This window comes from Oryctolagus cuniculus, chromosome 2, assembly GCF_051225735.1.
Source record: "Oryctolagus cuniculus isolate XC-2025 breed Fujian yellow rabbit chromosome 2, ASM5122573v1, whole genome shotgun sequence".
Taxonomy (NCBI): domain Eukaryota; kingdom Metazoa; phylum Chordata; class Mammalia; order Lagomorpha; family Leporidae; genus Oryctolagus; species Oryctolagus cuniculus.
The window spans coordinates 121685788-121701776 of record NC_142868.1 but is presented as its reverse complement, the minus strand read 5'-3'; the positions used below and the strand labels follow the sequence as shown (position 1 = coordinate 121701776).

General features: G+C 57.6%; 1 protein-coding gene across 8 annotated transcripts in view; it reads right to left on the bottom strand.

The window, feature by feature from the left end:
- REEP1 (receptor accessory protein 1) overlaps positions 1–15989 on the bottom strand; it is a 129673-nt gene that overhangs the window by 4098 nt on the left and 109586 nt on the right. For 3 of the 8 annotated variants that reach the window (XM_089326171.1, XM_008254156.5, XM_089326168.1), the window contains 4 exons: positions 12460–12637; positions 7617–7652; positions 1066–1217; positions 313–398 (listed from right to left, as the gene is read on the bottom strand). In XM_089326171.1, coding sequence (XP_089182297.1) covers positions 313–398; positions 1066–1217; positions 7617–7652; positions 12460–12637 — 452 coding nt within the window. The remainder of the gene's footprint in view (positions 1–312; positions 399–1065; positions 1218–7616; positions 7653–12459; positions 12638–15989) is intronic. The other 5 variants (XM_089326167.1, XM_017340317.4, XM_089326169.1 and 2 more) reach the window with 2 other exon arrangements.

The following is a 15989-nucleotide window of genomic DNA, read 5'->3' as shown; positions in this document are numbered from 1 at the left end:
GCCAGACTCTGAGCTTCTGAGGGCGGACCTGGGTCAGGCTCCCCGCCATTTCCTGGTGACTGCCTCCGCAGAGAAGGGAGGGAGCACAGAGAACAAGCATCCTCGGGATGCAGCTGGTCGCCTGGACTTGGGCGGAAGTACACTGGTGCAACCTCTCCTTTTTCATAACCCACCTCTTTGCAAGATGTTTAAGCAAACCCCTGGGCCCTAGGATGTTTTAGGCTGGGCTCCTCTCCCATCAGGAGGCTGCCAGGCTGTTGTGCCCAGGTGGGCTCCAACAGTAACGTCAGCATTGGCCCCCACGCGCCTTACCTTGCAAAGCAATCAGACGAACTCCTGCACACGGAGGTGGCCATAACTACCGTCCCAGTGTGAGTGGGAAGGCTAGGCCACTGTGCCTGTGTAGGGAACATTTCAATACATCTCCTTGGATGAGTCTCAGAGGGTAGTGTGTATCAGGGGATGTCCCAACCTGCCTCAGGCCCCAGGACTCAGCAGGTGGGGAATGGAACAAACCAGAGGGGCAGAGAGGGAAGCCCTGGGACCCCTGATTCTTCTGGCCTTGCCCTTGAGCCTGTAGCAGGTGGTTCCCTACTGCCACGGAGCAAGGCCTGAGCATCTTCAGGCTCAGCCTCCTGCTGCCCCATCGCCACTCCCATGTGCAGTTGGCAGTAGCACATGGGCCCAGTGTGTTGGCTCTGATAACTTGAAAGGGCTGTACCCTTCTAATGACACTATATGGACGGCCACTGTGCTGTGTCTTAGAGATGCAGATGTCTTATTTATACAGGCTTGTCGAGTCAACTCAGTTTTTTCTCCCCCCCCAGAACACTCTGTTTGCATACCAGGTTAGTAATTGTTAATATTTGAAAATAAAACCAAAGAAGTCTTAGTTTCTTGGCTGCCTCTCTTATTCCTAAATAAAATTAGTAGGATCTTCTCCCCCTGGCAGGTAGCTGGCCACCACCCAGGGACGTGTCCTGCCCGCCTGATGGACGATCTCTCCACTGCAGACATGCGGGTGCCAAACGCATGCTCCAGCCCGCAGCCCCAGACACCGTGTACCTCCAGGGGCAATTCCGTCCTTCGAGGCGCCTTATACTTGTACATGAAATCCAGCAGGTCTTCCTCCTCCTCGTCAGAAAATGCCAATGGATTTTGGACCTGGTGGGGGTCCCATGCCTTCACACCACCCTCATTCACGTCTCCCTCAACCACTTAATGTCCATTTATAATCTACACAGAAGAGACAGAGCACAGCACAGGAGGATCAGTGTTGAAAGGAGCTAGCAAGGGCGGGGTTAGGCACACAGCACACGAGCCAGGCCTGGTTAGCACAGCTGAGGCCCCAGTGTCCTCCTTGCAGGACCCCGGGGACTGTGAAGTTCCCCTGACCTTATGCCCAAAAAGAGTCACCCGCTCAGAATCGAGGGACGAGCTACTCGGTCGGGCTGTGTCATGACCCTCGGGGAAGAACGAAGCATGGGAGCAGACCTGGTGAGCCGTGTGGCGCAGGCCTGATTCCATAGCAGAGCAACCTGGGGAAAGACCCTGTAGAGAGGGCAGGGCTGCATTTTCAAGAGAGAAGCACAGTTTCGACAGTGTTCTCACCAGCCATCGGCAGTGCACTGCACCTGCAGATCCAGCTCTGGGTGTTCTTTAAGAGACAGCGTGTAAAATGCCAGGAAGCTTTAAGGGACAGCGGTCAGCAAAGCTTTGTAGGGTTTCATTTCCTAGGGCCAGTCCTAGAGAAGCAGAGGGTCCCAGCAAGGAGGAGCTGACAGTAGCCTCCCCTCCCCCACCAAAAACGACAACACAGTCGGCCTTGAACAATGCACAGGAAAAGCCCCTGAATGGATGACCGCTGCTGAAGGCACAGTATTTCTCAAGTATTAAATGCTAACGTGCACTCCATGTCATCCGGCCAGGAGGACGTTTTCTGCCCGTACCCGGCTTATCTGACATGCACAGACACAGACATGCCTCTTAGATAGATGGCCAATAGAGCTACAGGGCCTCAGCTCGTCAGCTCCAGCCATTGATGTCTGCAGAAAGACACCAGGGCACTTCCAGGAACACCTGCTCCTGCTCCTAAAAATGTATGCAGCCACCAAATGTGCCATCGCTGTCAAAAGGGTCTGGCTAGACTGAAACAGCACCAGGAGCGGAGTAAAAACCGCTGAACCGTAGTCTCGAGCTTTACCAGGGGCTGCTGCTGTGCCCCCAGTTGGCCAGCAGGGGGCAGCAGGAGCACACAGCTGCCTGGAGCAAGCTTTTCAAATGGAATTGTAGGCTTAGAGGGATTTGCTTAGACTGTGCCTTATTAAGGGCCTCAGATCCTGAACATTCCTTTGATTTTTTTTTGTTCTTTTTTTGCTCCATGTGTCAGCCTGTTTACCCCAGGTTTAGGTTGTTCCCCAGCTCTTTCCCTATCCAAACAGCTGGGTTATCGGGACCATGCTGAACACAAGAATCTGCAACTCCAGGAGCCCTCCGCGATTACCCAGAATGCTTGTGCAGCATGCCCGGGCTCCTGTGTCAGGCCTGACTGGAAGCTGGTCCTCCCTGCTACGCACACCTGTCTGAGCAGCTGGCCTAGGGCCGGGGCACAGTGGCTAACTCATCAGCCAAACCAAGGGGACTCCTGAGCTCACATCGCTCATCCCAAGTCATAGCCCTGAAACCCATCATCATCCAGAAATTCCCCCTGGACAGGAGGTATAAGGCACAGGACTTCCTGCACTAAAAGCTCTCAGACCAAGGCAGGAGCTGCAGAAGCAGCTTGACCAGCTCTGCCAAGCGGGAACCCGCATCCCGGGAGGGGTGCGACACTGGCCTGAGGCTGGGCCTCTGCACACGCACGTGCTATGCCCTCTAAAGCCATAGTAGGGCTTTTCCTGTCAGAAGTCAGCCCCGAGTCGCCCTGAGATCCTGGAGTAACCAACAAGTCAGGTCTCTCGGCCAGCCTGCATGCGCCGAGGCTGATGAATGAACTCACAGGCTACCAGAACCACAGCGGCCATCTCAGGCGGCCGTGGGCATGTTCTCCACTGCATCCTAAGTGAGGGCGACATGGCTGAGAAGCAGGGACCTCCCCGTCCTCCAGGATCCACGGCCAGGGCGGAGCCCAGACACCAGAATGGAAGGAGAACACCAGTGCTGGGCTGAGCTGAGACCCGGAGCAAGGGAGGCCAGTGTGGGTGCCTGGGGGCCAGAGGCTCCTTGGAGGGGAGCTGCAGAGAGGACCTGCAGGAAACAGCAGTGCCCTCCTGGTCCCCTGAGGGCCATCGTTAATGCCCGGCCTCACTCCTGGGAGCTGGGCCGCTGAGTCCCGGTGGACCCGGCACCTCTTACCTAACTGCATCTCCCTCTTTGCAGGGGCTGCGAGCCAGCCCAGGGTCCTCGCCAATCCACACTTGAGGGCACGCCTTGAAACCTCACCCCCGATTCCTGCTTTCTTCTCCAAGCTCCACTTTTCTCACTCTGATTCTACACAGCCTATGTAGTCCCACAGCCATTTCCGGAACAGGGAGGAGTATACACCGGGGAGGGGTGGGGGGACAACCCCGCAGAACACAGCTCCAGTGGGGGCGGCACCGGGGAAACACTGCCGTGCACCTCACTCTTCCTGTCCCTAGAGACCGACACAGAATTTGCCAGCCAAGAGGTCCCTCCCCTGGCTGCACCCCTAAAGGGCATCGCTATCCACACCTCGGTGCTCTGACGCAAGGTCAGGACCCACGCCATACAAGGTTCCAAACCGAGGCCTGGAGCCCACACAGAGCTGCCACCAGGGTGGGTGCCTGAGGCTGGGGGGCCACTAGGGGAGGGTGGGTCCCTGCCGCCTTCCACGGCGAGGGCTGGCACTTCTGATCAACAAGGCTACAGCGGGCTGGGCTGGGGGTCTCCCTCCTCCCTCTGTGGGGAGGGCAGGGACTGGGAAACTGGCTGAGTCTCCGAACGGTTCAGAGGCCAGAGCAGAGCCCTGGGCCGCCCCGTGCCACTGCACAGAGACACGTGCCCTGGGGTTAGCAAACACAGCCCACACTGCACACGTGTTAGCTGCAGCGTTAACGGAAGGCAGCAGATGCTTCGGAAGAAGGGCGCGCCCGTCGGGAACACTTACATCCGCGTCCCCAGCGGCCACCAAGGAGAGAGAAGAGAAGAGCCTGTTAGGAAAGGGGCACACGCGCACCCCCACTCCTTGTGCTCTCAACCTCGGACAGCTCCTCCTCCCGCCGGAGTCGGAGCAGCTGCCCGGGGACACCCTCGAGAAAAGGCGGTTCATCCACATCCATTCTCTATCAATCTCTCTCTCTCTGCACTAAAGGATGAAATCGCGCCCCACACACTTGATTTTTAAGAAACGCCGGAGGCACCTCCATGACTGGCTAAGGCAGTGATCTGTAGGTCAGTTCCATAGGGCGTCCGAGGGGTATGGGAAAGGAGGGGAGGGAGGGAGGGTGGTGGGGGCGTGGGGGTGGGAATTGTAGAAGCACACAGAGGCAGAGGCATGCAGGGAACAAGAGGGAGTCCATTGACAGGGGCAGGAAGGGGGCAGAGGTGGGGAGAGAGAACACTCTGGAAGCTGCTAGAACAGGGGCTGCACCTGCCATCCGCTGCTCCTGGGGGCCGCGCTGCTCTGTCGCACTGTCCCCGCCCTGGGCCTCCAGGATGCCGGTCTTTCCTTCCCCCTACCCTGCGTTCTCACTACATGTTCCCGGATTGGAAACGCCAGGAACGTCTCTTTCTCTGTGCAGGGATCCTTGGGCTCTGTCCGTCCCTAACAGTGACCTGAACCTGCCCGGTGTCTCGCTTGAGCAGCCTCTGCCTCAGGCCGTCATTTCAGGGACCAGGAGGAAAGTGTCCGGGACATTCCCTACCCCAGCTGTCATGCTCCCTCACAGCACTGCTGTGTGGGAGTTGGCCTCGGGCCCCCGGGGCAAGGAAAGCTGCCCCCACTTCACACTCCAGCCACGCAGAGCTGGAAGGAGCACAGAGCTCTTCCCAAGGGCACAGTGGGAAGGGGGAGGCGGCTGATCAGACGATTCCCTGAGAGCAGGCCTCGGCGAGAGGCAGGGAACACGCAAGGGTACCCGGTGTGCACTGGGCCCTCGGAGAGGCAGGGGCGGAAGGCGGTCAGGGCCAGGCCAGCTGGAGGGCCCCGGCCAGCCCCCACCCACTGCCAGCTCCCTAACGACTTCTGTCCCCCTAGGATGAGGAGCCAGAACTGCCCCCGACCCCAGCTGGATCCTCGCACAAGCAGCCGCCAATCACCGCTGCATACTGCACTGGCAAGGCAGCCTCTGAGCGAGACCACGGGTGTCACGGCAGGCGAGGGCTGGGAGGAGAGGATGGAGGGGAAGGCGGCTGGGCTCTGCCGGTTCCCTGAGGGACAGCATGCTTTGGGCATGGCCCATGGAATTTAACCCTGCGGTTAAAATCACAAAGGGACGACAGCAACAGCCACGGCGGCCTGGGGCCACGGGCACTGCGTGGCTGCTTCTCTCGCTCTAGCATGTCCACGAGGCCCAAGTCCAAGTGCTTGGTTCCGGCAAGGGTTGCGTCAGTCCCTGTATTTCTGACATGGGCCTCACACCGGTCAGTGGAGCTGGGGTAGGGCACCACCAGTGCCCCCTACTCGTTCACCTTGGCTTCCCCTATGGCTTCCAAACCCTGCCCCGGTCTCTGGCAGACCTTAAGAAGCTTAGCACTTGGGGCGAGCATTTGCTGCAGCAGTTAAAGATGCCACCTGGACCCCCTGCATCCCATATCGGAATGCCTGGGTTCGAGACCTGGCTTTGCTTCTGGTTCCAGCTTCCTCAGAGGCATCAGGTGATTGCTCACGTACCTGGGTCTCTACCGCCCGGGGCAGGACCTGGACTGAGTTCCAAGCTACTGCTTTGGCCTGGTTCACCCCCAGCTCCTGTGGGCATTTGGGCAGCGAACCAGCAGGTGTAAGATCTCTGTCAGGCTCTGTCTCTCTGCCTTTGAAATAAAAACTAAAGGAGGCCAGCGCCGCGGCTCACTAGGCTAATCCTCCGCCTTGCGGCGCCGGCACACCGGGTTCTAGTCCCGGTCGGGGTGCCGGATTCTGTCCCGGTTGCCCCTCTTCCAGGCCAGCTCTCTGCTGTGGCCCGGGAGTGCAGTGGAGGATGGCCCAGGTCCTTGGGCCCTGTACCCCATGGGAGACCAGGAGAAGCACCTGGCTCCTGCCTTTGGATCAGCGCGGTGCGCTGGCCGCGGCGGCCATTGGAGGGTGAACCAACGGTAAAGGAAGACCTTTCTCTCTGTCTCTCTCTTTCACTGTCCACTCTGCCTGTCAAAAAAAAAAAAAAAAAAAAAAACAAAAAAACAACCACAAACACAAACTAAAGGGATGGAGGGAAAACAGAAGACTGCATTGAATGCCATTTCATGTCCTCCACTCTCCAGCCATGTGGGAGCGATGTGCATGCTTCAGCGGCACCGGGGCCGAGAGCACAGGTGGTTACGGCCATGGTGCGCGCCTTCCTTCCTCCATCCCCTCCCACCGGCCAGCAGCTGCAGGCCAGGTGGGGCCTCTCTTGTCTTCTGGGCCAAAGGCAGCTCCTCCACAGGGAGCCAGGCAGGGTGAAAGGACTACCCTGGGCCCCTGGCTACTCCCTGATGTCTGGTTAAGGTTGGGCAGGCCATGAGAACAGCAAGGCCAGCATGGTGGCCTCATGCACCAAGCTACCCCCGCGCAGTCGGAGGGCAGCAACAGGCATCTCCAAGTGGCGCTGGGAGATCTGTTCTCCCCAAGGTCTCCCGACTGCTCCAGGCTACAACAATAAAACTGCAAAAAGCCCTTTCCTAGCATTTCACAACGGTGTGGAGAGGTGGGAAAGCAGGGGTCTTCGTCTCCACTTTAGGAAGAGGAAATTCGGCAAGGTTAGGCGATTCACGCAAAGTCGCACAGCCAGTAAGTGACAAAGCAGGACCTGGGCTCCCTTGGCTGCACCAGGACCAGAAGCATCGAAGGCTCTTAGTGAGTTCCCGTGTCCACCTGGCTCAGAGCACAAGGAAGCCCGGCCCTGCTGGGGGTGGAAAATGTCTCCGCGCGTTCCTCAATACTCCCCCCTTAGGAGGCAGGGATTGGTTCTCCTGCCTTCCGGGTGGGCTGCCCTTGGTGACTCGCTTCCAGCAGAGTAAGGCAGGTACCACTTCAATGGCCCTGCGGCTTCCTGCCTGCCCTGCCCCCTCGGACCACTTGCTCCGGGCCAAGCCACCTGCCATGTTGTAAGGACTCTCAAGCAGCCCCAGGGAGGCCCATGTGGTGAGGAACTGAGGCCTCCGGCCAGCAGCCACAGAAATCCATCTTGGAAATGGATCCTTGGGGCTCAGTCAAGCCTTTGGGGGGCTCCACCTGGCCAGTGTCTTGACTGAGGGGCCTTGTCACTCAGTGAAGCTGTCCTACCTCCACAGGCCACCGAAGTTCTGAGGTTGTGTGCCTGCTGTTTCAGGGAGCTAACCTCCTGGCCCGCCCCCAAGCATGCAGCTGAAAGGGAGCCCCAGGGTCAGGTCCAGCTTAGGGTTAGAGCCTCGTCCCAAGGCGTGAGTCCAGCACACTGGCCACAGGCTGGCTGCCTACTTACCTTTCCAGGTCCTGCAGGTGGAGCAGCAGGTGCACACTGTGGGAACGGGGCAGGCGCCGTCAGTGACAGCCCCCACCAGACAGGAACCAGCCCCAGGTAAACGGGGAGGCCCTGGACAGGTGTGGGCACCCCAGTGTTTTCAATAAGGGGTTTCGAGGACTCTGGGTCTCTGCAGAGACACCAGGGCAGGGAGGGGGATCATTTCTCGGGTGCTGGGCCAATGCTCACATCAAAGTCTCCTCTGGGAAGTAACTCCCACCATCCTGCCAGAGCCGCCTCCTCTCTACTCCTTGTGGTTCGGAAGTTCTCCAGGGACCTGCTCTGGTTGACCTCTGAACCCCTCAGTACTGTGCCTGGGCAGCTGGCTGAGGGCCTAACTGGCTGCCGTGTCTTGGTGCCACAGTGGTCCTGGTGCAGGTCTGGGCTTTGGCAGACAGCAGGTGCTCACTGAATACACAGAGTGACCTTGAGCCCATGGAAGGCCAGGATTGCTTCCGCACTCTCCCCCTGCTGGTGTGCAATGCTAGGCGTTCATTATCTACCTCCCAGTGTACCTGACCCGCCCCTCCCCCTGGAGGAAAGCTCCAGGTGGGGGAGGGGCGGGTCAGGTACACTGCCCAGCTCCATCCCGGGTGCTGAAAGCCACAGGGAAAGACCCATCCTTCCCCGTCCAGTGCCTAGACCCCATGTCCTCGCACCACACGGCGCCAGGCCACTGGGCAGGGGTAGTTACAGAGGAAAGCACAGAGCACATGTCTGCCTACCAGGAGTTCGCAGAACAAAGCAACCACTCAAGTAGTCTGTGCTCCCTCCTCCCGTCCTCCCATGCTGCCGTGGCCTTCCCTTCCTCAAGGGGCGATGCTGTGGCACAGCCGGGTGAGCTGCTGCCTGGGACGCCTGCATCCCATATCGGAGAGCCAGTTCAAGTCCTGGCCACTCCACTTCCGATCCAGCTTCCTGCTGATGCACCTGGGAGGCAGCAGATGAGGACTCAGTAACCGGACCCCTGCCACTCACGTGGGACACCTGGATGGCATTCTGGCTCCTGGCTTTGGCCTGGCTGAGCCCTGGCTGTTGCAGGCATTTGGGGGAGTGAACCAGCCAGATGGAAGGTATCTATCTCTTTCTCTGTGTCTGCTTTTCAAGTAGACGAAAATAAATAAATGTTATTTTAAAAAAAGACGCAGGGGTTGAGTGGGTCTCCATCTCAGTTCACAGCATATCCCATACGCCACTCACAGTCTCCTTCTTCCCGGAGCGACAATTCTAACATTTTAGCATTCAGTTAATCTTTTGGATTAAACCTGTTCTGCTTGTAAGACTCTGATTTTGTTCTACATAAACGGTTACACATCACACTCTCTTCTGTGCTGTTTGCACTGGGTACTGGGTTTGCGAGATTCATCTGGGCATCCCCTCAGCCTGCTGCTCCCAGTGACTGCACAGGAAAGTCCATGGGGTGCAGCCACCACCCTTGACCTGGCCTCCTCCCACGGTGTCCCCAACACCTGCCACCTGTCCAGGGCTTCTTTCCTCACAACCCCAAGATGTAGGGGCTGAACAGAGATAACTGCTCTCCCTTTTATTCCAAAGGGGCAAGCTGGATGGAATGGGGTCTGCCTCTCGTGCCATGGTCGAATTGTCTACTGGCGACCGCCTCGGGCAGCGCCCCGAGCGTGGCTCTGAGGCTGAGGACGGAGCAGGGGTGGCCCAGGGTGGTGTTCGCTCAGTGACGTCTGCCTCGCTGTGTTGCCTCTGCCGTGTGTGCACAGGCCTAGGGACTCCTAGCCAGAATGGCAGCCCAGGGTCCACCCCTCCACCAGGGTCCCTTCCCTCACCTGACCAGGCCTGGTGTCTGTGGCTCTCACAGGAGGTTGAGCTGGGACGAGCACAGCACCCTTGGATGGCTGGGCTTCCTTTGCTAGCTTCCTCACAGGCACCCCAACTCTCGACTTGGGGGTACAACAGCCCCCAGAGTCTCTGACCCAGGAGCTCCTGCCCTACGGCCAGGACCTGGGCTCTCTCACTTGCCTTTCTCCCTGAGCTGGCTTCTGTTTGAGGCCCCAGAGCAGCTGTGGTGAGCGCCCTCCCAGGGCCAGCACCTCCCTCTCGGCCCTCCGAGGGCACAGGCGTGAGGGGCCGGGCAGTGTCGGGGGGCCGGGGTATGTTGCAACATAGCTGTTCTCATGGCTGGTGCCTGACCCCGGCTGCTGAGGGCTCCCCACTGTCCCTTGAGGCGGGCAGGGGATGTCACCTGCTGTGCAAAAGTTTAGCCAGAGTCTAAACAAATCATCCCAAACCCTTCTGTCCTTTGCACTGGGCCAGGAAGATGTTAAGGGCCAGGGGATGCTCCGGACGTCATTTAGACGCTGCTAAACATCTCGCATTCCCAGTCTTGAGGCTGCCCCAAGAACCCAGCACGGGGAGGTCTGGGCAGGAGCCTGGATTCCAGCCCTGTGGCACTCTGGCCCAGTGCACGACCTCCTGAGCCTGTCTCCTCCACTTGGCTCACCTCTGTATTGGCAGGTTGGACTCAGAGGGACTGGACTACAGGGCCACCTCCCAGCCACAGCAAGGACCCCAGTCTAGGGTCTGGCCGCTTAACTTGGGCCTCCCCAGTACACGCACGGCAGTAGAGGTGCTCCCTCCAGTGAGAACATTCACACCAAGAACAGGAACTGTGGCTGCTGAAGTGGTCCAGCGCCAGGCGGGGCCCCGTGCACTCTCATTCGGTCTGGTCCCTGTGAACCCTCACAGCCTGACACGAGTGCATGGGAACAAGGAGTCTGCAGCACGGAGAAGGTGAACAGTGAGCCAGGGTCCCACCGCTGGGAGGCGCTGCCCCTGGCCACGGCAGCCCTGTGGTGCCCGCTCTGCCTTCTGGGCCTCGCAGAAGTGGGGCCTTTTTTTCCTTCCAACTGGGAGTTTTCCTTTGCCGTAACCACTGAGCAGATTGAGGATGGAGATATTTCCTATTCCATTTTACACTCTCGTTCCAGAGCCGTGACTGCGTGCCCCGCGCAGGGAGGCCTGGGCACTGGCCTGGGTGTGAGGAGGCCGTGATCCGCTGTGGCCCGCCCCCGTCGTGGGTGACCCTGTGACAGTGCCCTGGCCTGAGCCTGTGCCTCTCCCCTGCTACAATCGGAGGGTTATGCTGAGTGGATGCTGCCCAGCCTCTGGGGGTCCCACTTGAAGGTCCTGGGAGAGGGGTGCCCCCAGAGACAACCACTCCCTGAGGTGTCACTCACCCTTACAACTCAAGCCTCTACCTCCCAACCCTGCTCTGCTGCCTGCCAGCAGTGACAGGGTTAACACATCTTCCAGGGTGGGCGTCCTGCCACGGCAGTGGGCTAGGCCCCTCCTAGGACACCCGCACCCCCTACCAGAGCACCAGTTCAAGTCCTGTCTGCTCCACCTGCAATCCAGCTCCCTCTAATGCACCTGGGGAGGCAGTGGACGATGGCTCAAGTACTTGGGTCCCTGCCCAGCCGTGTGGGAAAGTTCCCAGCTTAGACCTGGTCCAATCCTGGCTGTTGCAGGTATTTGAAGTGTGAACCAGCAGATGGAAAATCTGTCTCTCCCTCCCTGTTACTCTGCCTTTAAAATAAATAAATCTTTATGTTTAAAAAAAAAAAAATCTAACAGAAAAGCCAAAATCTCCAAACGCTGTGGAAAGGCAAAGTGGACATCCAGGCGCAGGTGGAGGTGTGTGTGTGTGTGGGGGGGTACTGGTGGGCATCCTAGGGCAGAGCCTGGCTTTGAGTGTGCATCCGCATCCCCACAGCAGCCACAGGGTTCACCCTTTTCCATTCGTGCCTGAGACCCCCAGAGTGAGTTTGTACCTAGGGCTCCCAGGCAGGCTGCACGTCCCAGCATGCTGTCAGGGCTGGGATGGTCTAATTGCCCCCAGTTGTATAATGGTTGGCTGCCACCAGGCACACAATGAGGCCGCAGATTACAAACTAGTGGTCCAATACCCACCTCTCCCACCATGGGGACCGTTCCCCTGTCCCCAGCCATTGGCCTTTGCTAGCGGCAGCCACGCTCAGCTCCCAAGCCAAGGTCCCTGTCACCTCTGCAAGGGACAAGTTGAGGAAACCACAAGTCCGGGCCCAGTTCCCAGCCCTGGATTCCACGCCCCTACCCTCTGGGAGCCTGAAACCCACACAGATAGATCAGAAGCCAGGAGCTCCCAACCACGCGCCTGGGGCTCATCCTGCACCCACTAAGGCCTCTGGCAGGTTGGCCCAAACTCTGCAAGTTTAATGAAGTCCCCAGGTCAGTCTCACCGTGGGCATCTGACACGCAGACATGGGCAAAGGAGAGAGGGGTGAGGTGTCCAGAGGCCGTGGCCAGTGCTGGAATTGAACCTCAGAGCTGGACTGGCCCTGGGTGTGCAGGGCAGGAGGTGTGTGTGGTTGGACGGAGGGTAGGGGATGAGGAGGAGAAGGTGGAGTGTCAGAGGGGACAGGAAATGTGCAGGTAGGAAAGAGGACCCATGGCAGCTGTGAGCCCTGGGTGGAGCACAGACAGGTAAGTCCCCGAGGGAGTGGGGTCAGAGAGGAGGACAACGACAGCTCCCAAGGCCCAGGTCCAGATGCATGTGTTGTCTTTAGGGCAGGCCCAGGCACCACCAGCAATCACGGTCAATTCCCCAGGCCATCGGGAGGAGGAGGTCGGACCCTTTGGCTTCCTGCCCTGGCCTGGCCTGGTGCGATGGACATCTCTGATGGTGGCAGGTCCATGGGGCTGGGGCCACATTGCCTGCTGCATGGTAGACCAGATGTCTTTCGAGGAGACCAAGAGCAAAGGGGTGGGAAAGGGGAAGTGAAGCGACACCTACCTGAGCTGCCAGCGCTCTCGGAAGCACTCCGGGACATCTTGGGCTGGCCGTGCTTGCCACTGGCCCTCCCGGGCCCTGGTGGAGGGGGTCCCGAGGGAGCCGGGGCACCGTCGCCCCTGATGGTGGTGAGGTCCTGCATGCTGAAGCTCCGGAGTCTCTCGGATAAGGCCCCCTGTCCCTGGACACAACATAGGAGGACACACGTTAGGGGCCTGGCCCACAGGTTCGCAGTGGGGAGGTGTATGTGTGTGGGGGGGATTCAGGCACGAGATGGGCCCAGAGGGAGCACTGGGGGAAAGACAAGGGGGAAAGACACAGAACACCTCTGTGGGGGGCAAGTGCACGGCTGGATGAGGCTCAAGCCCCGGGACGCTCCGAGGCCTCCCGGGGGCGCAGCAACTGCTCCTGGGGCTCCTTCAGCTGCCCCCAGGACGAGCTAGAGCCTCAGGCAGACCCAGGGCCAAGGCAATGGCCATCCCTCTCCAGAGGTCGCCGGCTGCTTCTCTTGCTTGCTTGCAGAAATAAAAGTCCAGGCAGGACTATGTCCTCCTCAATTCCCACTACACCAGCATCTGGCTGAAAAACCAAAGCCTACCATGCACATGCTTGGTCCTTACTCCTTTCAAAGGCAAGAAAATGCAACCTGTATTCTCAGAGACATAGGACACCGGCCATTTCTTTTATCCATCTGTATGTTACTGCTTATACAGCACCTTCACTTCTGGGGCACTGATGCTTCATACGATACCCAAAAGGCAATAAGTCAGGAAGGAAAACTTTATTACAAAATGAACAAAAACCTGGGGACCGCGCCATTTCACACTCGGAGGGAGCCACAGAATTCATCTCGGGCGAGGGGGAACTGCTCTTTGATCCAGGTAAGCAAGACGAATGTGCTCAACTTAAGACAAGGCCCTCCCTGAGTGTGGAAAGGAGAGTGTTGAGGGCTGGGGATGGCGGCAAGGCCGTATGGGTGCCTTGGGGGTGCAGCAGGGGCTGGTTGGAGACTGGGCTTACAGGAACGGGGCTGCAATTCTGAGTAAGCAGTGACAGGTGAGTGAGCACCAGGCAAAGCCATGGGCACGGGAGGTCGGGAGGAGACGGCCTTTACTTGGTAATGAAGGAGAGTGCTCCGATGGTCTAGAGGACCTGGGGATGCTGGGGCACAACAAACACGTTGGAACCAACGAGTCAGCAGGAACCTGAGCAGCCAGTGAGGGGGCACTCGGGGCAGGTGGTGGTGCTGACGGCACAGGCAGGCACCCAACTGCTGGGGAAGAGGCTTTCAGACATGGGAGATGGGTCTGGGGTTTTGTTTTGCTTCTTTTCACATAATAATAATAATAATAAATAATTATAATAAATGAAAACGGAGCCACAGGCATAGCAATTCACTGTAGTGAAAGATCCAGACGAGACAAAAGGGTAAATGCAAACAAGGAGTTTACAAAAGAGGAGGGGCAAACCAGAGAGGTTTGCAGACAACTTAGAAGAATCAAAGATGTGTGAAAACAAGAGCCAGATGAGTTCCCAACCTACCAAAGACATAAAGCCCACGGCTCCAGGAAACTAACAAGAACAGAAAGAAAATCAAATAACCAAATGCACACAGTGAGAATGACAAATGTGGGCCGAGAAGTGCCTGCAGGTCACCGCAGGTGGAAAGACAGAAATGACCCTGGCTGCCCGAGACCCTGCTCTAGAACAACGCCGGGCATGGGCACAGCCCTCACATTCTAGAAGTTACCAGCTGGGTTTTGTTTTCTTTTTTCCCCCAAGACAGCGGAGGCTGGAGCAGCCACCTGTTCTACACCTGCTCCAAACCTAACAGCCAAGGACCCACAGTTGTTGTACTCAGAAATATTTTCTATGGCATCAAGACTTGAGAAGCAACTTAATAACTAAAGAACAAAAAGTGACTCTGAAAAAAAGTGAGAACATATTCTGGCCATTACAGCTGAGGAGTTCAATGTGGGCAAGCCACTCACTGGTCTACACTTTCATCACCCCCCTACCTACCCATTTATGTGTGTTTCCTATGGGAGAGACACTGCGCTATTAGGAAATACCAAACACCTAGCTCAAGCTCTGATGAAATGTAAAAAGTCGTATGTACACACAACGCAGAGGTGCCAGATCAGAAGCCACAAAAACTTGACAATTAAGAGCCACAGTTCTCAAGTCAGACTTGGATTCAAATTCCTGTCCTAACATTTGATGTGTGGGTCACCTCTCTGCAGCTCAGTGCCCGCCTCTGCAGAAGAGCAACCCCCAGCAGTAGCAAGGATCCAATGAGTTTATGCCTCTGACACCCCCATCACAGACCACTGCACAGCGACTATTTAGAAATGTCAGTGACAATGATGCTGATGTGGCTTCCTGAGACACGCAAGTCTCTGGTGAAATCAAAGAGAGAAAAGTCACTTCTGACCAAAGACTCAGGGGGGCCCATGTGACTCCAAGCCCCAACGGACGATCAGGGACGAACTTGGTTAACAGAGCCTACCCGTTCTTGCAGATGCTCAGCGACACATCTGAGCGACAGCCGCAGTAAGCAGCCTCCGCACTTGTTTTGGTCAAGTGCTCAACTTCACTCCTAGAACCTGGCCGGTCTAGCTCTAATGTCGCTGGTGTCATGAAGGCTGGAAGTGGCAGAGGTCAGGAGATAATAATAGCTCAGCTCCAACCCAGTCCTGTGTCACGGGCAGTCATGGTGGCCAGGCTACACGGGTCTTGACAACAAATTAGCCCTTACCTGTCATAACCATTTGAGATGGCGGAAGTCACTACGTCCCGCTCACCCGCAACCCTCTCAGCTCTGCTCAGCCTCTGCTGAGAATCTCACCCCCGTCCATCATCCCTGCCACCTCGGGCCTGCCCTGGAGCACCTGCACTGTGGTAGCTGGACCACCGTCTCCTGGGAACCACCAAGACTTGTTCACTGGTATTCTGCAACCCTGGGTTCCCGACCCGGGGAAGAGAAATTTGGATTCCCTAATTTTTGAAACGCGTAATTCGGGGAGCCATGTCACTGTGCTCAAAGTGTTGCACGGTCCTGCAGTGTTTTGGGTCCTCTAACTCCATGTCTCCTAAATATGTTTGACCACAGTGGGATACACTGCTAGTTGACTGACCACAGGACATTCTTGAAATGGTGAGAAAAAGTATATTCCATGGCTACAGATGACAGCCTGATGATGCATCCCCTGGCCAGGGGGATGTAGGTAGAAGTTGGCTGGGAGACTGCTGGGAAAAGTATCTTCCCTTCCTGGTGTGCAGGAGGAGAATGGCCTGAGCCCTGCTCTCTGCTCTCTGCCTGTGAGTGTGAGGCGCCTGCCTGGCCCTGACATCCCATGGTCAGTCTCCCACTCAGCGCCTTGACTCCCAGACTTGCTGTCAATCATTTCCAGAAGCTCTGAGGTGCGTCTCTTCTCAGCCCTGAGCCTGGGGTGGGTCCTGCTCACAGAAGAACCTCTTGAGGAAGGGATACAGGTCCTGGTTGTCAAAACCAGATGCCACAGACGCCTTTT